At 44.1% G+C, this 27616-nt stretch overlaps 1 protein-coding gene across 1 annotated transcript in view; it reads left to right on the top strand.

The window, feature by feature from the left end:
* The window catches only part of LOC116947177 (transforming growth factor beta-2 proprotein-like), a 36405-nt gene extending 24788 nt beyond the window's left edge, over nt 1-11617 (top strand). Inside the window, exon 7 of the mRNA XM_032962640.2 lies at nt 304-11617. Coding sequence (XP_032818531.1) covers nt 304-462 — 159 coding nt within the window. The 3' untranslated portion in view covers nt 463-11617. The remainder of the gene's footprint in view (nt 1-303) is intronic.
* Nucleotides 11618-27616: the final 15999 nt, after the last annotated feature.

The following is a 27616-nucleotide window of genomic DNA, read 5'->3' as shown; positions in this document are numbered from 1 at the left end:
CGCTGCGAGGATGACCGCAGTTCGCGTGATGCTTTATGCTCCTTGACAAGATCAGCAAGGTGTTGTGATTCAAAATTGTGGTACAAATCCTTGCCGTGCACGATGGCATCTTCACCCGTGATATATTCTGGTTTGTTCAACGTGTAGACTTTCGCGACCAAAACGATCCACAATCGAGGTGTTTTTTGGGGTTGAATATTTACGCGATCTAACTCCCAAAAAATGTTTGTCATAACTAATCGTGTTTTTTATATGAGTGGGGAGGAGGGGGTAACCCGAGTTTCCGGCCGTGTGGTCGCGCAGGTGCTGAGCCTGTACAACACGCTGAACCCAGAGGCGTCCGTGTCGCCGTGCTGCGTACCGCAGGACCTGGAGCCGCTGCCCATCCTCTACTACGTCAACAAGACGCCCAAGGTGGAGCACCTCTCCAACATGGTGGTCAAGTCCTGCAAGTGCAGCTAGGCCACCGACCGAACCGACCGAGAAGCTTGCCGGGGCGAAAGGGGTTAAAGGTTGACTCAGGATGCCGACCTCACTTTGCCCGAGATAAGGCGCGGGTTGGAGGCCTTGGTGCGGGTTGAACAAAGACTTGCCACGTGTTCTGTATGTGGCGCGTAACAAAACAAAAAAAATATTATTATTATATGAAAAAAAAAGTAGATATTAAACAAAACAAAAAAACTTGTGGCATCACCAAACGAGGTGCCGGTCTGCCCGCCACATTTGTGGGTGGACACAGTGTGCGTCGGCGATATCGTGTGAGCTCCCGTGTGTGCACGCGCGTGCTCTGAGCGTGCCTCGGTGGCGTTTCCACTTCGAGGTTAGCCGTATTTGTTTCGTGCGTGCGTGTGCTTTTAGTTTATGATCCTCTGGTCTTGGAACAATGCTTCTGAAAGCAGACATGATTGTTTATTAAACGCTCGGAGAGCGCTAGATTGTGGTAATCAATAAGGCCGTCTTCATCCGGCGTCGTGTGCTAAGCCAATTATTGCAGATGTTCACTTAAATTTTTTGCCGTATGACGATTCGGCCCGATCTTGCATGGGGACATCCATCATCTGCTTTTTTGTGTTCTGTGTCTACCTACGTTGTGATTGAGCGTACAGCAGCAGTTTTTCAAATCTGGTACTTGTTTGTACTTCTCTGAATCCCAATGCGATTTATTCAATAATCAGACAAAACTAATGCCCGGTAAACATTTCTCAGATAATTTTGAGCCTAAACGTCAGCAGTGCACGTATCGTAGGGAGTTGCTTGAATCTACCATTCACATCACACGTGTGAGTGCACCTCTAATTACCCTGGTTAGCTACATATGGTGCATCTGACGAGGCTTCTCCGTGACGTATAAAATGGCTTAAGTATCTTGGGATTTTGCGAACCCTGAATAAATGCACAACCACAACACATTGAAAACAAGACCCATCCATTTCTGCTGTGTCCAATAGCAGCAAATGCGTCTAAGATATATTTACACCTTTGGCCTCTTGAGGTTACTGCCTGCATGATCCTATGTGGATCATAATTGTCCTTTAAATCCATTCAGTGAGTCTTTGAAATCCCCACAATCCGCTTCACCAGCTAGCAGTCGTCTTTACGCCTCTAAGCAGACACAAACAATCACTGACAATTGAGTGTAATCGTCTGTGCGTGAATCTAGATGCGTTTACGAAGCTAATGTTCACGTGGCAGTGACTGTTGATGGGTGTGTTGCCATCTTCGTTTATGAAAGAATCATGTCCCTAATTGCGAGCCAGCTTTGCGGTGGTTATAATGAAATCCCCTTACATCATCATTACTTTACACGTTTTTATTCCCGACACAGAGATACAATGTCTCAAACCGCAGGCAAAGTGCCGCAAAACGCAAATTTTGACTCCACTCTGTGGCATCGTCGCATTAGCTGTGCTCTAATGCTCCGGTTCAGTTTGGCTGCATCTGTCTGCCCCGCTTGAATCGCACAGCACAAGGTCATTGAACTACGGCGCGTTGAAATGTTCCTTGTTGTTGTTGTTGTTCGTGGCTATCTATCGTCAGCGCGCTCCCCTCGTGTTCCAATTTGAAGCGCGCCATTTGCTCATGTAGAGCCGTGTGGACGTAGATCGGTGCGGTCCGTGGCAGGGTTTTTGACATGCCACAGCCGAATCTGCACAGAGGCTGGTTTTGTAAGTCGCCCGCCGTTGCGAGAGCACGCAAGCCGTTCGTTCATTTGACCGGATAACCTGCACATTATTAATGCAGAGCAATCACAAACTGTGTAACATCTGCCAGTCTCCAATGTGGGAAATACACCCGTGATTCAGGAACTCTTGCCAAAGGTTGTAGCAGTAATAGAGTGCAGATTGTTGTTGTTTTGTATAGAAACTGGATGGCTTTATTTTATGCTGGAGGAATATTGTTTCATTTTTCCTTCTGTGGGTAACTCTGGGATCGAATGAATACCAGACCCTTTCGTTGTTTTAATAACATTTACATGAAGCAACCTTGATATTGCGGCAGTTTAGCACACACTTTTAAGATGTTTCTGAGAGATGGGACTGTCTAATCATTTACTTTTCTGTGCATTAGCTTTAAACCTTGAGGGATGTTTTTTTTTTGTAAATATATTTACTTTAAGTGTTTTTAGTTTAGTTTTTTCGTGGCTTTTTTTACACTGTACCTTTTCGGATTATATACAGTGTTGTAATATCTTTGGGAAACTCTGACTTAACATTTGTAACGTCTAGGGATATAATGATTTACCCCCTCGACTCGGAGGTGAATTATCATGATTCAGAATCACAATTTATTTGACCAATCTTTTTGTTTGCCTTTGCTATGCAAGTGAAATCTATAGTTATATGTATCTATAGACAATATAGTGGTATGGAAACTATACGCAAAAAAAAATTCTTATTTGATTATTGAATAACTATATGCATACATTATAAGCATAGAATTTACATTGAATTTGATTCTAATTTAATTTGATGTCTGATTAAGCGTCGATTGTGATTAATGAATCACTATCGCTGATAATGTCAATTCAAAGGTACAGGTGCTGGGGTTAAGCTCATCGACGTCAATGCTTGCCATGCAATTAATCCATCTGTGCTGCCTGGTATGAAATAAATGCCCGCTTGATGAATATAATTGCAACGGTCTCACCCCCATTGGCCTGATGAGTTGCAGTGTATGGAGCAGCTGTTACAGAAGGAACTAGCATGAGTCGGACCGAACGGGAGGGGGGGGGGTCCCAGTATAGCTGACATGGCGCAATAAACATTGCAGTCGCGTTCCGAAGAGACAATAGCAACAACTCACGTATTGTTCGCGCGAAATTGTAAAACTCGATGTAAACCGGAGAGTTCACGACAGCTGAAACCACGCAGCGCCCCACTCACTGCTTGCCTGCGGCTGTGGCCGTTAAGAGGGAGCCGTTGTTAGGGTTATTGAGGCCGAAATGATTTGCTGGGAATATATATATATTTTTTCTCTCAGTGTGCATTGTGCATAAGCTGTGTTTAACCTTGGCTTCTAATAATAGCTGACAGTTGTTTAAAAAAATAAAAACTTTTGAAAAATAAACTAAAAAACTAATTCAAATGCCTGCAAGGAGATGTGGCCTTAATCAAGTGAAATGGTAATAGTTGCTTAACAAATTACGTCCGTGTAATGTTTTACACGTAAAGTTAAGAGTGTGACGTTATAGTTGTTGGATAAGGGTTTTTTTATGCTGAAATACGTTCAAGTACGTACGTATTTTGAACTTCATTTGCACCGTACGTAGCCAACCGTGATAATCGGAGGTGCGGTGGAAGGACAACAAACTAAACACAAAAAGCAGTTCTAAAGAAATGAGTTTTCAATCTAGCGCATAGCTCCAGTGGCTTCCTAATATCGGATAGAAGAGCGTTCCAGACGGCCGCAGGAGCGCATCAGAAAGCGCGCGACGCAGCGACATTCTTCGTTCGATGGCGGTCGCTGCATCGTGCGCTTTCAGATGCGCTTCTGTGGCCGTCTGGAATGCGCAAAAACGTTGTTCCAACTCGCGCTTGAATGCAGGGAGGTGAGCGTTTCTCCGCGTCCGTCCAGAACACGGGCGAATTCCATTCAACAAGAGACCGAATGTGCGAGTAGGTCAACACTCTTTAGAACGGGGAAGTGAAAGTAGGCATAGATTTGCACTATTATTTTTTGTTCGTTTAAGAAATCAATCTCGAGCATTGTGTTACATTTACGCTGTTTTTTAAGTGCTATACTATAACTCATGAATAAAAACCAAAACGGTATAAGCATCTCCATGCTGAAATAAGCGTGGGGACATTTTTTTTTCTTCTGTTGACAGTCCTGAGCTAAAGTGGTGGAAAATCCACATTCGTATGGCAGGGTCAGTCTCGTACTGTACACGCAAAATTGGGCTTCTCGACAATGACACCGCAAGGTCGACGCGAGAGCGTTGATGTCTTTGTCGGATTGTTACTGAGTGTTGTTCGGCACCATGTCCGACGTTTCGCTGCACGTGGTTTGCTGGAACCTTTTTCAGGCGCATCATGCAGAACACGACACGTGGTGCAACCAAAACACACACCGGATGGCTATCTTTAACCAGCGCAACCATGTTGCGCAACAACACACACAGTTGGGACAATACAAATAGTTGTACACGCACACAAATTCCTCCTGTTGTTGTGACAAAAATGAACAAATTTGCCATGATATATTTACTTGATCTCATAATTTCACCTGCCCAGGTGAAGACAATTATTGCCCAGGTTAACTGCTTGCCCCAGCAGGTCAGGTATTAACCAAATGGAACTTTTGGCACGCTGCCCATGACAATTAAGCATCTCTGAAGGACTGAATACACGGTCTCAAAATCCCTTCAACCTTACGGGCAAATGTTAGTGCAGATAAAGGGTTATGCATTTGCGAGGGGGCATTTAAGATGCTCTTGCCACACTGAGACAACTGCCACTTCACAATCGACCCATCCGTGTGCTGTAATTGTAATTAGATTATCAAGGCAGATATTAGTAATTCAATTTCACTCGATGTTTAACACTTGTATTCGGGGTTTAACAATTGCTCTGAAAAAAGCAGCTTATTATTTTTTTTTCGGAAAATCATACGATGACATTTAAATTGGAATGCAAGGGCAATTAGTCGTTAATGCGTATGAATAATGCGACAAGTACTGCAGGCTGCGCACCACACTGTGGTTATTTTCCAACAGTCGACACACGTTTTTTTTTTAAAGCAATCGTTAACAGTTATCAGATTCCTTTGAACGTACAAAATACAGGATTAAAATGTGTAATAATTGAGTAACCAGTGACCAAGTAATTCTCTCCAGCAATTTGCTACTGCGGCTTACCCGATTTGTATCAGTGAAGGCAACGCCTGCTCCAACTGTTTGATCAATTAATTTTCACATCGTTGTATTCTTGTACCATGTATAATCGGGTGTAATTTTGAAGGGAGCGATAAGGAAACTGGGGTCGGGGGTGGGGGAAGGATTTTAGAAGTTCGGCAGTTGTCAGCACTGAGGTGCTGACAACTGCCGAATGGCTCACAGGGCTACACCAAATAAATTGAACTATGAAAATAAATGGAACTATGAGGTATTCGTTGAAAAGTTTAAGACATCCGTCCGATTGCGAATGACGATCTGTTTGGAGCAGGTTCTGGAGGTCAATGTGTGTCTACTGCGCAGCAGCTGCACGACCCGGTGGAGGGCAGGGAGCGTTGGGCAGTGACGAGGAGATGGTGGTGTTGGTGGCATCATTAGCTTTGGCCTACCAATGACATCTTCATCTCTGAATATGCTATGTTGGCAGTTGTCCGTTATGCTGCGTTGTAAGCTTTAGATGTGTCAACCTATCACCGCGTGCCTTAAATGTCAAACCCATTGTCGTTTTTCAATATGCATTTATCTTTTAAGAGTACCATTGTGGTGCATTGCACTGCCCATGGTATTAAAAGTTAAATGTTGAGCCTAGGGATATGCCAGGCTATGTTTAGAGGTGTTTATCTAAATCTTATGTATCCGTACCACTGCAGTAATGTTAATGAGCTATAGGTCGTTTGAAGGGTGTATATCCTATTGTAATACAGAGCTGTCGTAAAAGTTTGACGCAATTTTGGCTTCACGTGAACATTTTAACATCGCTTGACCTGGTGTTTTGTCGAGGTGACGGTTTTAGTTTGACTGCAGCTCAGTTTTACTGGCATTGCTGCCACAATGAAAAATCAATTAGAGTGCAGGTATAAAGAGTTGCTTCAACATCACAGTACAATCTGGTCGCCACAAGTTTAGGTTTGACCCAGTAGATTAATGTCCTGCATGCGAGAATTAAAGCCAGACAACAATATGTCTCTGTGTGGAAATATAACTCGGTTTAACTGAAATATAAAACAACGTATTTGATTTCACACAGTGTCTGTACGTGTGTGTGAGCTACAAACCCTGCGACCCGAGTTCTATTCCTGCTGACGGCCAACACCAGTGACGAATATCTGAACCGGTCCTGGGCCTCCCCTAGGTCGACTCAGCCTCACATGAGTATCCGGTGAGATGTGCAAACATCGCCACTCGGGAAACAAAGGCAGCCGGGTGTAGTGTTGACCACTCACCACCTTGTGTGCCATGCCGACCTTCATAGATGGTCACTAACAGCACTTGCCCCAACAGTCTGTAAATGCTATATGGGGGAATTCCTGTCTTTGTGTGTGATACATACAATTTGCGTGTAGTTGCATTTGTATTTTATTTGTGATTGCACAGTGAAGTATTTTACAGCTGTTGTGGAACAGAGGTAGATAGAATATGTGATGACATCAGACAGAAAGACAAGAAGATTTGAAACATCTGTAGCAAGTGTCGAGTGCTGATTGCGACCATGTTTTGCATGTGCATGGCAACTTGCAGTTGTCCTTTTGGGAGTTTTCTGCATGGGTGGCTTAGTAATCACTGTATTGATTTGACAATTCATTTCATATCCTTATGATAATGCAATTCTTTATGCATCGTTTAGGATCGCATGGACAAAGGGCAATGCTTCTTCGACATTTTTTTTTACAAATAAGAGCTTGAAGAAAGAAGGTTTAGTGAGAATGGAGGCTTTTAGTTGGTGCCACGGTGGCGAGATGTTAACTACCTCGCCTGATATGCGGGAGCTCGTGGGCTCGATCCCGACCCTGATGCCTACATATTTGGAGTTTACGTTTTCTCCCCGTGGTCGTGTGGATTTTTCTCCAGGTCCTCCGGTTTTTCCCTCCACATTTAAAAGCATGCGTTTCGAGTATTTGTCTGCTATACATGTCCACGTGATAAGCCACCATTTGTGGTCAGGTCGCTTCTGAAAACGAGCTACATATCTGAGTGGGCCTTACCTGGTAAAATATAATAGTGTACAAAGTTTCGGAAACCATGCTCATATAGACCAGGCTGTCGGTCACTTGTATAATACATTTTTTTGCATCAACTTACACAGACGTGTGAACAAATTCCGACACCTAATAGAATTAAACTAGATTGAAAAAAAAATACAACTGTTAAAAATAGCACGCCAATTTAATGTTCGTTAATTGCTTATTTTTTTGGTTAATTTACATGTTTTTTTACATGTGAAGTATTGGTTTTATATTTGTTACACTGCATTGGGATTTCAGTCACAAAACGTGCTTATAGACCGATCAGATTTAACAGTCCTATATACGCTTAAGCCATTTATAAAACAAAAAATATGCCTGGATGTGTTGTGCCTGTGTATGGAGATAACCGAGTCCTCTGCAATAGAAATGTGGAATTTTCACACTCATTTGAGCAGGGAGATACTTTCGACAATTCGCATTATACCTGGTATATATCCTTCGAGCAATCATTGTAAAAATTCATGACAGGTCACATCACGAATTATAGATTAAAAATTAAGAGTACATTTTTGATCACTGAATTACATCACGCGGTAACAACTGTACGGCTGTAGCATGCAGCCAGACACGGTAAATAAATAGTCCCCGTTCATTTTATGTTGACTTTTTTTCACTTTAAAACATAGTCCCGACATCTTAGCGGTCTTAAGTCTCGTACACCAAATTCTAAACCTACCTCTAAATCCTGCCATTCGCCCGGCAGCAGCTTAAATAACTCAGCCCTGCTGAACACATCTTAACAATTACGCAGTTATTGTGTACAGAACGACGTCATATATCCGACCATCGCGTATCTGGCCTTACCACTTAACCGCCAACACCCAGCGTCGTAATTTTTTTTGCGTGGTGTAACTAATTTTCTGCAGATGTTCACAACTCTCACCTCTTTCACACACAGTAATTCATTCTTAATATCACATACATTTGCCTTACTTATAAAGCACAGTCAATGATTTCAACGGATTTAAAGTGTGTACCGAAATTGGTATGGGGGGGGGGGCAGGAAAATAATTTAAATAAAACATTTTTTTTTACGTTTACTACCTAATTATTTTGGTGGGGTACCTATAAATGGATCACCCTATAGACATACGTATAGATCGCCTTACTGATGAGCATGCTTACGGCTGCCCAGATCGGATGTGGGATCAGACACCCAAGAACGGGCCCGTCCAGAGTGGCATGTTGACGCTGCCTTTCGTCGGCAGTTGGCGTTTGAGAAGCCAGGCCTCGCTCGCAACATCACATCATATCAAATCAATTCAATCATTCCGGAGTCCATCGAGATACATTTTCTCTTCCGCGAGGGAGAAGGGAAGAGTATTTGTTGCTTAACTTAAGACGCATTTGTTTTCGTGTTCGGCCGAATTCTTGGCGTGCACTTGTACGCTTACACGAAAAGGCTGGCCCAATTGATATTGTTTCGTCTTAACACGTGGAAAATGTCACACGTTGTCAATCAAATCGGAGTTCCCTGCGCCAACAGCAGCTGTGTTTAACACGCCAGGACTGATGCGATCCAACTCGACTCTAACTGGATCTTGTCTGTTCTCACGACACAACGGAATGTCCCACAACCAGGGGCGGAGCCAGGATTTTGACTTTGGGGGGGGGCTGACTTCAATGTTCTGAGATACCCAGTGTAATGTTTTCCGATGGGCACCACAAATGTATAAAACAAAGTTTATTGGATTTGAACGCGGAGTTTATTAATAGGTCGGAGCCGCTAATGTGGCTAATAAGTTCGATAAGTTCGAAAGGCTGCCGCTCAAGCAGCCTGCAGGGCAGCACACAAGGTGGCAGCCTGCAGGGCAGCACACAAGGTGGCAGCCTGCAGGGCAGCACACAAGGTGGTAGCCTGCAGGGCAGCACAAGGTGGTAGCCTGCAGGGCAGCACACAAGGTGGTAGCCTGCAGGGCAGCACAAGGTGACAGCCTGCAGGGCAGCACGAGGTGGTAGCCTGCAGGGCAGCACAAGGTGGCAGCCTGCAGGGCAGCACAAGGTGGTAGCCTGCAGGGCAGCACACAAGGTGGTAGCCTGCAGGGCAGCACACAAGGTGGCAGCCTGCAGGGCAGCACACAAGGTGGTAGCCTGCAGGGCAGCACAAGGTGGTAGCCTGCAGGGCAGCACACAAGGTGGTAGCCTGCAGGGCAGCACAAGGTGACAGCCTGCAGGGCAGCACGAGGTGGTAGCCTGCAGGGCAGCACGAGGTGGTAGCCTGCAGGGCAGCACGAGGTGGCAGCCAGCATTGTGCAGCAGCCGGATATCCGGTTATCCCTATTACCGACTTTTCCAAAATTTCAGGGGGGGCTGAGCCCCCCCCCAGCCCCCCCCCCCCCCCCGTGGCTCCGTCCCTGCCCACAACGCAGAGTCCTGCGTCGTAGACCTCACCGCTGATCGTGCGCTCACCTCTCCTCCTTACGAGTATTTTATTTTATTTTTACAAGTGGGCATCTGTTCAGAATGTGCTCCTTCAGCGTAGGCACAGCGAATGGGTTAGCTTTACAATGGTTTTACTGTAATACGGGACCGTGGGCCCTATTGCTTTCACGTACAGAGCATGCAAACATCGTATTTGCTTCCTGCACTCGTCCTTCCCAGAAGTCACTCTGAGCTCGGAAGATAAATGAACTCGTCCATGCACTAGTAAACATTTCAAACATTCCTCACAGGCGTGCGTACACACGGATGATTTGCCTCGGGTCATTGCTGTGATGCTAAACGCTGTTAATTTGGACATTTTCACTTGGGTTTCGTCGACATTTTGTCTTTTTTTAATCTCGACATCCGTTCCTCTTTTGTTCTTACCTAATGCTCCATTGTCTCGCTTCACGGGGAAGTTGAGTCATTCATAATGCCAAGCGTACACGACGTGCAGAGTGGAGAACGACCTTTGTTTGGTGACGTTGATTTGTCAACTGTGCGCCTTTCAGAGCTGAGCAGTCACAAAAGCTGCCCCATCAGCCTTCACTTGAGTTCGTAATATCCTCAGATTATGAAAGGAGAGAGCGCTTGAGGTGATCAAAAAGGGATGAAACCAAGCTTTTATAGTAGTTCATCGGAGTTTGTTTTTCTTCATAGTCCTGTGCGCGGAGAATTTCAGGAGGCGCGAGAGTAAATAAAAATAAAGATTTTTTTTTTGCTTGAAAAGACTTCAGTGCAGATCGTTGTGAGATTTAGAATGCGTTAACTTGGCCTACTTTTGTGGCTGATGTGAATTGAGGTCTTATGAGCTCAAGATTTCCTTGTTATGACAAGAGGTTGCCACACACACACACACTGTTGATTTTTTTGTTATTAAGGAAATGGCAGTTTTGTAGATGTCAGATCCAAAAACAATTTGGTAAGTCTGCACAAGTATTGATGTAAGAGAGGGCAGGGATAATGAAGTAAAAATGTTGTACCTTGCATTTTCTTTTGCCTCCTCCTTTTCAAAGCACTAAAAATTATTGCCTCTTTTTTTCCGTGCGAGCAGGATTTCGTGTGTGTGTGTGTTGGATGAAGAAGAGTGGTACGTGTAAATATTGCTGGGTCTACTTTTTGTAGTCCTCAAAAAAAATACAGTATAGCCAAAAATGTGTCCGTAGTTTGTGATTAAAAAAATGTTAAGTCTTGAAACATTAACTTATTTGTTTCAAGATATTTTTTTTTACATTGTCGTGTTATGTTTTAGTTTGTGTAGTCCGATTAAGGCGATTACGTTTGCTTAAGCAAAAAGAAGGCATCTTTTTGTTTGTCATTATTTCCATTAAATAACTATGTTGTGAAGACAAATGTCATATGAGCACCAATCAAATCTCATTTAAAGCTCCAGTTTTCAGCTTGCTTACGGTACATCCTCAATCACCCTTTGTGTTATTTAAGAAATATGATACCGTGGTTGAATTGCAGGCTACTTTGAAATGTATACAAATGAAAAACTGAAATGTGGCTTATGAAAGTCTATCTCATGTCGAATAAAACCTAAATTGCTCACTCCATCAATGTCAAATGTACTGGGGCTTTAAATGGGCATGTATTTCGCAGGACTATAGATGTTGCGTTGCTTTAAATATGCACTTGTACTGTAAAGAGCTTACCTGCTCTCTCCTATCCCCTGGCTGTTACATCCTCTGTAAATATGTAGTGTATGTTAAGGCAAACAACATTCCTTTTAGCCGTTTTGCATGTCAGTGGTACGGAATAAATCTTCTTCTTTGGAGCATTCAGTCCCAAGCGGGATTATGTCCGTGTTTTAACTGAAATGAGACATTTCCTTCCACGGGCTTCCTGCCAGAGTTTAAAACGAACGTGGCGGGCTGCGCTCCAGGTTAAAGATGAGTTCACAATACTGTCACTGGAGTGAACAACCGCACAGTTTACGTAGAAGCAAATCTTCACAACAACAAAAGAAAAGTCAACCTAATTTTAGTCCAATTGTACTCATCGGCGTCACATCAGAATCAGAAAGTTGATGTGCCCCAATGAAGCCCGTTGAGCTTCGACGCTCGTTCTCAGGGGCGAAATGGCGACGTCAAAATACCCTCTGAGAAGTCTCGCCCCAGACGAATGCCACCCTCCTTGTTGGAGAATGGCCCACGGACGTGGATATCTCAGAATCACCCTCTCTGAGGTGCCTTCCAACATTCTTTGTCCCACACAGTAGACGGGCAGCATTCATCATTTGCGCCACATACTGCATGAGATCGAGACACGTTGCACGACAGTCAAACTGACGTTTTTATTTTGACTTAAAGCTTTTGTGACTGCAGGAATACATATTCTATGGGTCTTTCTGTAAAGCAACGTAGATAGAAAAAAATCACGAAGTTTTTATCGCAACGCAGGCAATCGTCATCAGGTGAAAAATAGCGAGAGAGCTGCTGAGGCTGGATGCTATAACGGTTTGAGATGGGCGTAGCCCTAGGGTCATAAACGAAGTGGGCGGGGCTAGTGAAGAAATTTGCATGTAAATGTAAGATTGGAGAGGGCTGGGCAACCTACATGACGACGAAGCTGCGGAGGTGGCCCTTGTGTTGTGAGAGATAGCATGTCAATGTAAGATCGTAGGGCCACATCAAGGGAAACGAGCAACGGTGGCTGTGTTAGTGAGACGTTTAACCTGTCCAAGACGAAGGTACTCTGCAAACCCACTGGCTATCAGCAAAGATTCGTTCATGAAGCCATCCAGATATATAAACACAGACACAATTTCAACCGAGAAGATGGGTACAAACTGAGTAATCATTGGAAGGACGTTATTAACCAGGTTGAGTCATAACTGCCTGTGATGTTTAGTAGTTATTTTCGACTCTCTGGTGTTACATTAACAGGTTAAATGTCTTTACATTGACAGGTTAAATGTCTCACTAACACAGCCACCGTTGCTCGTTTTCCTTGATGTGGCGGTGGCTCTACGATCTTACATTGACACGCTATCTCTCACAACACAAGGGCCACCTCCGCAGCTTTTGTCGTCATCTAGGGTGCCCAGCTCTCTCCGATCTTACATTGACATGCAAAATTGATTCACTAGCCCCGCCCACTTTACTTTATTTTTTATGACCCTTGGGCTACACCCATCTCAAACCTATATAACATCCTGCCTCAGCAGCTATCTCGCTATTTTTTTCACCTGATGACGATTGCTTGCGTTGCGATCGAAACGTCGTGATATTTTTTTATTATTTTTTCTATCTACGTGGCTTTATCGAAAGACCCAAAGAATATGAAATTTTATTTCCCAGAATTGAAAATGTTTCGCCAGGCTGAGATCATTACCCTCGCCGCACTTGAGAACCCGGTTTACTCACAGGTGGCTGAGACATGAATTCGAATCCAGACTCTCCGTGTTTGTCAGCCCAGCGCTCTGACCTATGAGCTACCCGGCCATCTTACTACACAGTGTATTATACAGTGGAGGGCAGCATTTCTCACATGCCCTGCATATGAGAATGAAGCACTTTGCTGTTGCCGATTCGGTAAACAGGGTTGAATCTCAGCACCAGCAGCAGCAACGCCACAACATAAATCCAATTTAGCGGACCAACAGCAGCGTTTTTTCCCACAGTGTGGCCAATGCTTCCGCTCACATCCCACCAGCGCACAGGGAAAAGGCTGCTGTGAGCTGTTCTCCGCAGTCATCACCCTTTGCGATGAACAGCCGAAGAAGAGTGTAAAAAAAAAAAGCCACACAAAGACACAAACACGTGTGCATACCTATTTAGTGATACAACTATTTTGACTCCCTTTGCAAAAAACGAGCTCATCTGCATTGGCGGAACCGAGATGGTGGTTGGAATGCCACAGTCTTATGAACCAGTCATATTGGAAAGCCACTCTTTGTTTATAAACTCAAGTGGTGGTTACCTGGCGGCACTCAGAGAGATGATGGGCTCCGTCAAGCTTAAACAAAAAGATGTAACATAACATCAGGGATGTAAAAGTATTTCAAAGGAAGAGGAGGAAATTCCAAAATAAATACTTGAAGGAGTGACCACTGACCATTGCGTTATGAAAACATGGAAAAGCGCTGCCTGCATAGAATAACCTTGGGCATCATCAAAGAAGCAGGAACAGATGTAACAAATCATTCAATTTTAAAGAGGGAGAAAACAACTGAAGGATTGCAGGCCGAATAACCACTAATCGCACATATATAAATTATTCTCAAACATAATGAATGTGAACAAGTGGGATTTGATAAAGGTTTTTCTACCATTGACACAAACACTAGAATAAAAACGACTAAATCCCATTTACCCTTACGCCTAGCTTTTGGGAATATACTGCGACTTAAAGCACTCCCAAAAGCAAGGCATGAAAAAAATTAATGATCGAATTCATTTCTTTTTCATTTGAACAGTTACACAGAAATGGCACGATGACCGTGCACAAATACCAATCAGAATGAGGGGTCATGCAAGGAAATAGTCTCTCACAGAGGCTATACACAGCCATATTATAATTTTTTTTTATGAAAATGATATCATAGAAATACTGTAATGTCAAACGAGAATTGACCGCTTATGATTCGCAGATAACGATCTTTATCGCAAAAAAACTGGACTCAATATAAATATGACGTTCTCTTACATATGGAGCAGAAACTTGGACATGGAACAGGAAACATGGAAAAAGCCTGAGAAGTATGCCACGTGAGAGATGTACGTTCGCAATGACAATAAGACACAACAGAGGAAATACATGGATCAGAGCACGCACATTAGATACACCATATTGATTGTTAATGAGCGCTAGCGGTGGATATCTGCAGGACGCACTGCTGGAAAGGATGATGGTGGTGGTCAATGGAGGAGACTGGTAATGGCATGGCAGCTGAAAGGAAAGACCACAGTCCAAGAGAATAAACACCACGGAGATGGAGCAATGAATATAAGCAGCTCGAGCGCAGGAGCAAGTTGGATATTTTTGCCATTGCAGGACCACGAAGGATGGCGTCACTGTGGGAGGTCTTTATGCAGCAGTGGATAAATCAATTTCAAAAATACAATTCAACTAAATTAGTGTTCACAACCGTTTATCGTAGTGTATATTTTCAAATGTTATTATTTTACCCAAAATAACTATCAAACTTAACTTACTTTATAACATATCACTGCATCAAACATGGTTTATAAAAGAAAAATGCAGAAAAAAACGCTTATTAAAAATAAAGTGTTGGCCCTGTTTAATGCTAACTTCGAATTCATAGATACCACCCTACTCTACGATATAGAGGCATGATTTACTATATTATAATTACTAAATATTTAACCATGAAAAATCCGGAGGGACAACGCATACTGCTTTACAAAGATGTTCTGGCAGGGAGGTAAATTTTAAAAATGCTCTCTTGCTGCCAGTGTGGGCTGTTGTTGCATTTCAGATGTCAAGCGAATAGATGCTTTTTCGGCAGGATTATTTTCTTAGGGGTACTTTTAAACTGAGGAATAAATGTGTTTAACAGTGCTGAATTTTATTGAGGTAGCCAAACATTGCCTGAAAACAGTTTTTCATGCCAGTAATGTTCACAAAAGGCAATAAATATTATTATATTCCAATAGTTCTTTCAGCATCGTACGACAAATACATTTCATTTCAGCATTCGAAACTCTCACTGCGAGCAGCTCATCAACCTATTTCAGAGAATGGCCCGTGCAAGCAGATGTCACAGAACTACATCTGAAGTCACATCAGAAGGTCTATCATCCCCCACTAGGTGCTGTTGCACCTTTGTATGTATCAGGGCACTCTGAAGTGTTTTAGGGTTGTGCCGACAGCATGTTGCTTTACATTATGTCTAAAGTTTCACTCCACGTGCTTGAATCTTCCTCAGGAACTCAACACTTGAGAAGTTTTCAGAGAGCTATGCGGCACAACCACGAAAAACCTACAAGTTACTGTTCATGATGTCCTAAGCTGAGATCGCAAATTTTCTACTCACATGCTAAATTGGTTGAGACATTTTAATAGTGGGTGGCTGATTCCGGAATCTAAACCCAGAGTCTTAGTGATGCTTACTCAGTGCTCTGACATTACATTCGCCAGGCAGTGGTGGCTATGCCCGCCTGTAATCAATCACTGTAGAGGCGAGGGTTGGTGGATCAAGCAAATGCTGTGAAACTCACTTCCCATGGGAATCGAGGAGGTGCCAGACCCTGGCTCGCCAGCAGGAGGCAGTACAGCAAGCGGACTAAGCCGCCATCTGTTTCAGTCTGTACGGGGGATAGAGTGTTGCATCCTCGCATGCGTCGGTTTTTTTCTGGGTGCTCCGGTTTTCGTTTACAGTCCATGTGTAATGACGACTTGAGACACTTCTCTTGAGATGGAACTTTATTGAAGACACGTTCACTTGACATAGGCGGAGACCCCCACCGCAACAGCCCCGAGTTTCCCACGCATCTCCCTAATAGACCAACCGTGGCCACGCCCCCCTTCTCGATCATTTTCGCTGACTCTGGACGCTCGCTCCACCGGCAGACTCTACCGTCCTCTTCCGTCACCTGACCACGCCCCCTTCTCGAACATTCCCGGAGCCACCAGTCCCTTCGCACTCACAACTGATACCCCTGTCATTACCTCCCGTGGCCACTAGTCCCCTTACACTGCATGCAGGCTCCATTGTCATTACACATGTATAAACACTCATTAACTATTTCCTATTCCGATGACGTACATGTACGTCATCGAAACTGAACCGAAAAATAAAATAACTGTATCAGTACCGAGGCTCCCACAAGGCCATGCGGGAGGGCGTGTAGCACAGTTTGGCGCCAGCTATCGTGGAGTGCAGTCGTGTCGCTACGGTTATCTGTGGTGAGTACAATGTCTTTAAAAAATAACGGCGCTACTAAGCCTCTCTAAATAATATTAACGCTGAACCGCTTGCGCGTTCCGAGATGCAGTGGTGAACGGGACACCCACCCTGCAACCTGTGGTCATCTCGGAATGGGAAAGGGTGAATTGGCTGAAAACATATATATTAAAAAAATGCAGGACCCTCTCCCCCCCTCCTGAAAAAAGGAGCCCTGTGACTCGCATCTCCTGTTTAAATAAGCACAGTGTACAGGGTAGTCCAGGCGGCTTGTGACGCCCAATGAATTGACCCGGACACGTTTTGTTTTGTTCCCTTTGCATAATTATTCCTGTGTTCAATAAACTTCGCCTTAAAATATGTAGTAGTTTTAGAGAATTGAATGAGGGTCACAAGACATCTGGAAGCACGTGTGCAGCAAATGTCAAATCCCAGAAACACCAGGGGTATTATGGCCAATGAAACCTCCTCTAGGGTATTGTTCTCCTGTTATTATTTCATACACAATGGATAATTTTACTCACTCACTCTTCATTGCGCACCGATCATAGAGTAAACCACACTCTACCCCTGCCAAATGCGATTAACCACCTTACCATGGGCCATCTGGCCAGTGGATCGCACTGTGGTCAGAGGGCTCAGCTCGATGATAGTTTAGTGAGTTCACATCTCAGCGGGGGGGGGGGGGGGTCTCAACTTGGCCCATCATCCCTTATATTTCACGGACTTTATTAAAATGCACTGCTTCCACGACCGCCGTGTCCCCCTGTGACAAGAATCATCGCCACATTTAGGATCGCTTCATTTCACAATGTTGGGTTGCTGTAGTTAGAGACATTAACCGCTGGCTGAAGTGAAGTGAGCAATTGTTCTGCACATGCCAGTTGAAGCCTTATGCAATTGTACCTACGGTGTATAATTTAAGTGTATGTATATTCTAGCAGGAGGAAAGCATATATGTTAAGCCAAAGTTAACATGAAACAGAATAAGGCCTAGTGATGGCCAAAGCAACCATCTGCAGCATTCCCACCCCAATAGAACTGGCACCGTTAACATGAATGCTGGCGAGCAGGCAAAGCCAGTATCTGTGCACAGCGCACATTGCCAGGCTGTTCAAGTTTGCGTGGAGCAACCCCGGCAGGGTAAATTTGCCTTCGCTCGTTGACGTAGCCTACTGATTTGTTGGCGAGCAGAAAATTGAGGAGCGCCTGTGGTTTTTATTTGTCCATTGCGGACAGAGTTGTAACATCTGCACTTGCGGAATGCACAAAATGTTTCAAAATGAAGTGATCAGAAAATCTGAAACGTCGAATGGCCTCGGCAGGATATTAAACAGGCGAATAATATTCTCCTGCCCCTGGGGAGTGAACGTTGAGCCACTTGTTTTTTGTTCATTTTGAGTGCTCGACTCTCAGTCGGAAGGTTGCCAGTTTAAATCCCAATCGTCGTCGATTGCTATCCCTCCAGGGTTGGTAAAATGAGAACCACTTTTTGGAAGTCAAGAGTGGTTGTTCCGTGGACAGCCAGGCTCCCTACATAGGAATGTGGAATTTCCACTACCGTTTCGGGACCACGGGTGAAAGAGGAGCACAATTTGAGCGCAGAGACACTTTTACGAATGGTGGTAAATGGGCAGTATCGGCCTTTGGGGTTTTTTTCTCTTTAACTGTGCCATAACTCCTTTTAATTACAAATGTTTGCTTTGCAAAAACAATGAAGCAGACGTCTATAAAAGTGAGCATATAGATGCGCCCACAAGTAGTCAAAGCCTTCAATCATTGTGCATATTTTTACATGTTACTCATGTATCGTCCAAAATGGTTTGTGCTGTATGAAAACAGATAAAAAGTACTACGGTCCTGGACTTTTGGTTTCCTTGGAAAAATACATGTAGACTTTGTAAAAATCCAGTGCACCTCCCTACTCCCACCCACACACACATGGCCGCCCGCCCGCTCGTTCTCACTCATTCACTCACTTCCCTGCCCGGCTGATGCCCCTTTTGGTTCCTGTTTTTGTTCTGCATTATGGGAGCCATATGGGCATGAAAGAACATCAAAGAAATTGGGCCGCAACAACTAAGCGGCCCCACGATAAGTCAGTTATCTGGCTCGGAGTGGTGCATATACAGGACGCCGGGGTTGGCAACTCTCGTTCCTTCTGAGCGTGCATCGCTGACCGTACACTGCAGTGGCGACACGAACCCTCTCAGCCACATGAACTCTCGCCAAGACCTCATCCCGGCGACACGGTTCCTGGCCGGGACCTCATCTCGGCGACCCGAAGTCTCGCCGAGATGAGAATTTACGTCTCCACACCTCGGCGGAATGTCTCGGCGAGAGGGACCTGACAAACATGAATTGTTTTAAGAAGGAGGTCCTGAATACGAGGGGATTTGGCGATCAGTTAAATTCAGTCAATTGCGGTTTGACATTCGTAATATTTGTGCATCTGTGAAAGTGTCTTAGAAAATATAGATGGTTTTTTGTTGTTGCAAGAAATGCAATGCACCCTTCCAGAGTGAGGATTAAAATGTGTCATCTTTATATGAAGCAATGCAACGAAATATATGTATTCTTAGCTAACTTTGTTTTGTTTATATTACAACAGAGTATTTTAACATTATGTAAGAGTACACGATACATGTTTCGAAAAACATGTCTTCATGTGACCTGGATCAGCCTGTATTTTATTCCAATATTTTATCCCAATAATCCTCCAGCTTCTCAGGTCTGCAAATTTATAATGGATTTCAACACTTTCTACCCAAGTTTGATTCTCAGCCATAGCTAACATCAGTTGCAAGCGATATTAAAATAAGTCCCGCCCTCCCCACTTCCACCAACCCGCGTAGTGAAGGATGGTCACAAACCAACATGGTGTCTGGAGGCCTTCATCCATAAGTGAATAGAGATGGGATAATATTTATTGATATGCATTAACACTTTTATTCATGAACAGAATAGAGCAAAAACTGTCATTCTGATCTAATCGCTCAGCCAGTTTTGCAAATGTATCTACAGCCTTTTCTTTACTTGCAACGCTAAAAGACATAAAAAAGCAGTGTTTGCTGAAACGGCTGTTCTGGTGGGAAAATATCCCACACTTGTGCATCAAAAGCACATATTTGCACCATTTGTATTGCTTATTGAATGCCTCAATTGGCTAGAATGCAAGAGACATTTTCAAGCATTGTTTGTGTTTCCATGTGTCCACCAGGAGTAAACTGCTTTTGCCGGTGTTGATAATAAAGGGAAGTTATTGCTCAGTTTTGTGATTTTTCACACACTTCGTACAGGAGACTGTGCCAATACACTGCGTGGGTTATGACTCTAAACACTCAACTCTGCGCCGCGTCGAGTTTTGAAAGCCCCTCCCCACCCCATCCCCTCCGTTATCACCTGAAAAAACACGAGCTTTGATGAGAAACAAAAATACTCAAACGGAACGGGCGCACAGAAAATCACGTGCCGCGTAACATACACAAAGTGGCGCGCCTTTTAACACGTGGGAGAAAAAAAATGATGATGAAGAATGGAAGAAGAAGAAGAAGAAGCCAACATCATTTGCTGTCAGCATCCCGCCCCCACTTGTGCCATGCCTAGCCTCAATAGTCGGTGGCCGTGTTGACTCCAGCAGTCTGTGACAGTCACGTGGGGGGAGGTGGAATTTGTTTTCAATCCGTCGAAACCCAATTATAAAGATGGAATCGTCGTTGTTCATGAAAACTGAAGTGCTTTGTTACTCGAGTTAAAATAAAAAAAAGTAGTTAAATTCTCTCCCTTCTCAAATCGCAGGTTCCTGAGCCATTTATTTGAATTTCACATTCATTTACCGGAGCGGGGGGAATCGCGGTTTCTGCACAAGATGCTCCACCGTTGATTTACTGGAAGTTGTCACGATCTTTGTAATCAATCCGAAAAGAGTCGGTCGGGCGAGCTGATGATTGATCGGGATCTAATGTGTTATTGCAAAACAAAGATAAATATGGAAGTGCCCCTTCAGATGGCATTTGGCCTACTCTTCCACCCTGGTCAGACACACACAGTAGTATGACGTGGGAGCAGCGGAGGAGACGCCAGGATATGTAAGTGAGTGGTGGTGGGGGGGAGATGAGTTTGAGTGACGCTGATGGAAGACGACGAGAGACGGAGGAGGGAGTGGGCTCGGAGCACCGTTCCTATGTCTCTCTTTCTCGGGTTCACGTGAAAGGTGGTAGAGCCCCGCAACGCTGTAGCTACGCTCCCCCTCCCCTCTTCCGGCGGGAACGGATAGAGAACGGTGGTTCATTAAACCGCCGGGGAATCGCACGCGCTCCTGTCCTCTCGCCTGTCAACCCCCGTCCGAAGAGAGGTCAACGTGGGACGGCGGGGGGTGGAGGAAATAACTTTCAGAGTCAATGAAATAACAATGATGTCATGTACACATCCTTCCAGTCTCAACATCCAGGTCGTTAATTTGATGTTCCTGAATTGGTGATCTAATGCAGAACGTATACATTGGGGGGGGGGGGGGGGAGTGGGAGGAGCATTGGACATTTAATAACAAGTGTGGTGTACACTCATATAGATTGAACAATAATAATAATAATTCACTAAGAGTGTGTTGTCTATGTGTTATGTGTTATGTCTATTTTAGCATGCATTGATTGGCTTTCATCTCTACTTCATTGCATGGTTTATACAAAAAAAATCAGATATTTAAGAGCTTAATATTCGTTGTCATATTCGATAAAGATACAGTAATGGTGAAAATAACCGTACAGTAAATGCAGTAGTTACGTTATATACAAGCAGTGTATATTGCACACTCTTGGATGATGGTAAAATGTGGGGCAAAAATTACTTCCTTCAATATTTACAAAGGGGGACTTGCAAGCATACAAAATAATAATGAGAGTTACAAAAAACAAATTTATTTTCAAACTACGGCTTCCTGGGTGAATCGATGAATCTGTTCAGGTGGCGTTGTCGTGAGAGCATTCAATCCACACACTGATTGGGATTGACTTAGCCCATCATCCATCCACGGTGAGTAAATTAGGTACAATGCTGTGTGCAGTCAACTGTGATTGCTGAATGGGAGTGGTTCTTATCTTGGGGTGCACGCACTCTCTGGGGGTGTGAGATGCCCTTTCTGGGGGTGCAAGAAACGCCCAGATTGTTTTTAGAAGGTAAATAATCGAAAACACATATTAAGCACGGGCACTTAAGTAAAACTACTTTGTTTCATTCATCCTATGTATTTATTAACATCATACACGTTTTCACGATTGGGAACCAAAGGGGTGGACGTGGGGGACCCTCAAATAAAGACAAGTCCAAGTCACAGATACAAATCTGCACGAGTGATATTTCATTGCACATGTCCAAGGTCCATGACGAGCCAATCGACATTTGGGAAGCGACTGGAGCGATGCGCTTTTAAATCTCGATTGAAAGCTCACGTCTTGCGAAGTGTTTTTGGTGTTTAGTGTGTTGTCCTCCTCTCGCACCTCCGATAAGCAAGGTTGGCTACGTACGGTGCGGAAGAAGTTCAACGTGAATACAGAGCCTTGTGAAATGTATGCCGCTTCACAATCTAAAACTATGGCAGCTAGTTAAAGATGTAAGTGGAGATTTGCCAGCATGCTTGAGTTATATGCGCTTCGGTGCCTTGTGTTACTTGACATCCACCATATGGAAAAAGGAAATAGCACCAGATCCCTGAAAGATAAATCCCGTTGGCTTAAAAATGTTCAGCGGCGTCCAAAAGTAATTTCTAACGCTTCCTCAGCAACTTCCACGGTGGGTTCCTTAAGGAGTTGGTTCTGCTTTCCTAAACGAGGTGGCTTTGAGAGGATTCTGTTGAGATGCGCATCACTGACAGTTGGAGTATTCTGTCTTTAAAAAATCACGTCACATTTGGTAACAATGCACTTGTTGCCCTGCGTGGGAAATTAGAGAGCTTGTGAGCATGAATTCGAGGTTCCAGCATTTTCACAAATTACCCCTCCAATGCTCTCCGGCCAAGTGGGTACTGTTTGCAGAGCAAGAAACCTACAATTAATTAAAGGTCATGCATTTAAATATTTTGGTCAGAGGTTGGGCTCAGCCCATCCATCCATCTGGGCCTGATATTTTCATCACCATCGCTTGCATTTTGTTGGGATGCCATCGGTTGTTGTACTTTGTAGAAAGTAGCCGTTGACAGGGAAGTGTTTAATTTACATCAAGAACTCATGCCTGTTCATTGATGATGACTGCCATCCCATTACTTAGTTGACCAGAGAGAGAGAGACTGACCCTCTGCTACCCTTGGAAGGGTGATGAAATCTCAACGATATTGTATAATCTCACAATCGTCTCAGTTGAATAAAGTTGCGTTATTTATGTGTTTATTTATTACGCGTGTAATTAATTTCGTTGCATAACCATGTCTTACGTGGGTGCTGTTTAAGTCAAGGTGTCGACTTGCACCTAGAACAATGAAGGTGACGTTTCAGCTTTGTTAGTGTTCCTGGCAGTGAGGGAAATTCCAAATTAGTGTGACAGGGCGTAGGCTCAAACAGACAACCACTGTGGACTTTCCACAAATGTGATGCTCATTTTATCCACACATACATGTCAAGTCTCAACAGTCACCCTTGAGATGAATTATTTTCACAATTTCGAGTGTCTCGTGGCCATCCAGTGGATTCTCAAATTGTTTGTTTGTTGCTGCCGATGGCCCACGTCTTATAATGTAAGGGTCAGCTCCACAAGTGTCATCTTCATAATGTTGATTCGAACAAAGAGGAAAACTAATTGCAACAAATCCAAGGTTATTATGGTTCTTTCATTTAGTATGGGGGGTGTTCGCGTAGTGGTGGGACATTAACTGACTGCTGCTAGGCAAGAGGTGCTTGGGTTTTTCCTCAAGGTTTACAGGAGGGGTCTCACTGTTTCTAACCCCTTGGGCTTAATATGTATGCGCGTCCTGGAAGGGTAAGCTGTGTTTAACTGCGAACCAGCATTTATCTCACGACGAGAGTTGTTAACGATTGATCGACGAATCGCGCTGATAATTGTAATTGACTACTTTTTTTTTGTGGTTGACAATTCGTGCCCCGGTAAGACTTGCGGCTTGCCCAAACACTCGGCCTCCCGAATGTGGGAAACCCCCGTGCAAGCCACGCCCAGCGTGACCCGGCTAACGATGCCCAGATTACATCACTGAGTCGCGGATGTCACTAGCAGAAACAGTTCGAATTGACACGTTCGTGCTGATGGGTTTATCCGTTGGAAAAGGTAGAGGAATCGATTACTTCAAAAATAACCGGTTGGCCCAGCTCTACTTACAACCTTCTGACGGTAAGTTAAGCACTCTGCCATAACGCCACCCAGCCAGGTTTCCAATATGAATAAAACAATAAATAATGTTGCGTCTCCCATGAGCACTGTTTTGTTAATGACCGGCAAAAACCAGTAGTTCGCTTTTTATGAGCTTAAAAATTAACACATCCGCTTCTTTGCGGCCAAAATGTCCACAGCTGATCGCCGCAGCTGTAAAACTGCCACTGTCAGAGGCTCTGCAGTTTCCAGCTTTGCTGATGACTGAAATAACTCCTGATTGGGGCTAATACATTCACACATTTTTGGACAGGAAAGCAAATTCAATTCACTGAGTGCTGTTACTGAGTGACAGCCTGCCGAATAGAGGCCTCATAATATAGCCCTGGCCAAAGCATGAGGCCTGGAAGTTTCATTAGTATAATTTCAAAAATTTTGGCCAGTAATCAGCAGAATAATACAACACATTATACTACTGTGGGTTACACATGTAGTTGAAGGTAATGGCAACCAACGTATTCTGTTGCCAGAATGTTTTTTTTTTTCAAACACCTACTTGTTGCCAAAAAGAGGTTAACACCACAAACACATTTGCTTTGCTTAACCTTTCGTCGCTCCCAGTGGCACGCTGTGGTGGTGTACAGAGGGAGGGGATTATTCTGGGAACATTGCCAGAACGTTTCCCCTTCAGTGGGCAGAATGGGTCCCCAGTAGTAAACTCGACCAGAGGATTTGGATTTAGCATTTTTTTTTGTTTAAGTTGCCTTTCTCTCCAGCAAATAAACGTAGATAAAATGTCACAGGCAAATTTCATATCCCACATGTAACACATTTGAAGCTGTATATAAGTACATCTTAAATAAACAGAGTTCTGATGAAAAAACAATACATCCTTACTTAACTTGAGAGGTTGAGTAATGATTGCAACAGTTGTAGGAATAGGCAAAAGGAAGGAAACAATGGCAAGGTGTGGTAACACTGGCTGGTTGTGCTGACCTCTTGACCTTGATATATGTACAAATCTGTGTATTTGAGGAAAGTGGTATTGCAGTGCTTACTGGATTATGTTCTGAACCTGGCGGCTTGAGTTTCATTCTTGGCCATGGCTAACATGAGTTGTTTATTTTCTGAACTAGTTCTGCACCTTCCCCTAAGTTGACTCAGTCTCAAAGTATTAGCTGATGCAGTGTGTGAATATCAGCACTGGGGATATGATGGTGGCTGGGTGTGCTGTATGGTGCAGTGGTGACTCGATGTTAACTACCTCGCCTAGTACGTAGGCGGTTGTGGGTTCGATCTCGACCCTGATGCCTTAATATTTGGATTTTGCATGTTCTCCCTGTCGTCGTGTGGATTTTTCTCCGGGTCCTCCAGCTATCATTACGTGTGGCCAGGTCGCTTCTGAACAAGAGCTGTATAGCTCAGTGGGCCTTACCTGGTAAAAAAAATATGTTCTAAATCGAACTAAACATTAAACTAATTTTCAATGGTACAGTATATTTTTCAAGTAGTGGTACCCCAAACTTTCGCAGCTCTTAAAAATTCGCTTTTCACACCATCAATAGGGAAACTCTCCCCCCCCCCCGCGCCAAACGGCAAGTGCACCCGCACGTACACCACCTCTATGCTAAGTCGGCCAATCAAATGCTAATTTTTATGCTAATTCCTTTGTCAAGGCACCTTGTTTTCTCGCACACAGCTTAAAGGTCCGCGGTCTGAGCGTGGCTGTGTTTCACTCCAGCGCTGTCCTCGAGACAGCCTGATCCCTTCACCTGATGAAGGCCGCTTGTGTTATGGCCGAAACGTCGTGATTTTTGTTGTTTTATTTTTTACCTACGTGACTTTAAAGAATAGAACCAAAGAGTATAAAAAATATTTAAAATTCACCCCCTTTTGAGTCATGCTGACCTTCATATGTGCTGTCAAATGGCATTTGCCCCAACAGCCTTTGTAAGCTATACCATTGGATCTTCGTGCTTTGTGTAAGTGCAGCTGTGCCCCACTACTCTTGCTTTCCCCAACTCCTCTGCAAGTTGTAGTTTTTAGTATTGCACAATCCCATTGTTGTCAAATGGAGCCGAATTGGTCAGATCCGTCCCTGCGCGGGGCTTGCATCATGACGTCAATAACACCGGCATTAGAATGTCCTTTCCCCTCCCCGAGGATGTGATTTGCTGCCATGGTCAGTGCTGATTGATGCCCCAACTATTCCACTTGGAAATATGGCCCGAAATTTTTGTACGTGAATGAGATTTCCATAAATATACTGCCAGCATAACCCCGAGAAAAGTAGGAAATTAAAACTTCCATGTGGCCCGTAAACATTATTGCTGAAAATTAGTCGTTTGTTCCTTTATCAATCCACTTGCCCTGGTGGCGGTCGCAGCGGAAGCTTGTTAAGTCGGGCGGTCCAGACCTCCCTTTCCCTGGCGACAGACTCTAGCTTTTCCTGGGGAATTCCCAGGCGTTCCCAGGCCAGCCGAGCTACATCGTCCCGCCAGCAGCAGCAGCGTGGTCCTGGGCCGGCCCCGGGGTCTTGGCCCAGTGTGCCGTGCTGCTGCTGCTGCTGCCCGGGAGAGTTCCAGGGTGGAGTCTACCGGGGGGCATCGTCACCAGGTGCCCGAACCACCTCAACCGGCTCCTCTCGATCCGGAGGAGCAGCGGCTCGACTCTGAGATCTCTCCCGGGTTACCGAGCTCCTCACCCGATCTCGGAGAGTGATGAGTCCGGCATAAAAAAAACATCATTTTTTTGGCCCTTTGTACCCATGATCTCATCCTTTCGGTCATTGCCCATGGCTCATGACCATTGGCGAGGGTGGGAACGGAGATCGACTTGTAAACTGAGAGCTTTGTTCGAGAATTCAGCTCCCGCTTCACTATTATTGACAAGTTCGTATGTTCGAAAAAACTACACAGAGGGCAGATTAATCATGAATGAACAAATATGACCAAAACATACTCTTTGGTTCTTTCGGATGGATCCTTGCAGTCACGGAAACTTCAAATCTAGAATGACCAAAACAGATACAGATTGTTGAGAAGATAGGGCCACGTTCTGGACTTGATTGAGATAAAGTAGTACGAAGGTTGACTGAATGAAAAAGGCGAATGGTCTTTAAGTTGCCTAATGATGATATACTACCCTACCATACGATGTCAGGAAAATACCACTTTAAAACAATTGTAGATGTATTTTTTGGCAGCAGGGCCGCATTATGCAATAGCCACAATAGCCACTGTGCCTAGGGCCTATGAAAACTAAAAGGCTTATGAAAAAAATTGTGTTTGTATGATATGAAGTCTAACCAAGATATCTTCTTGAATACAGCAAGGATAGGGACAGTGTGAATACAAAGAGGCAGAGTCATGTCAATGTTTTTCTCATGAGGTGATAGAAATTAACACCGGGGATACATTTTTCGAGATTTTATTTTTCATTGCAAAATTATCAAATAACATCTTCAAATGGTGTTTTTTTGCACGACAAAGCGAGTGACAGCGGCGGTAGTAGTAACATTAGGCAGAAGTACTAACTGTTGGAAAGTTATCACTGAAGGCCTACGAAAGAGAAGAAAGGGTAAAACCTATTCTT

The sequence above is a fragment of the Petromyzon marinus genome, chromosome 29 (genome assembly GCF_048934315.1).
Source record: "Petromyzon marinus isolate PM22_M1 ecotype Great Lakes invasive population chromosome 29, UKy_Petmar_22M1.pri1.0, whole genome shotgun sequence".
Classification (NCBI taxonomy): domain Eukaryota; kingdom Metazoa; phylum Chordata; class Hyperoartia; order Petromyzontiformes; family Petromyzontidae; genus Petromyzon; species Petromyzon marinus.
This window is presented reverse-complemented; position numbering and strand designations above follow the sequence as displayed.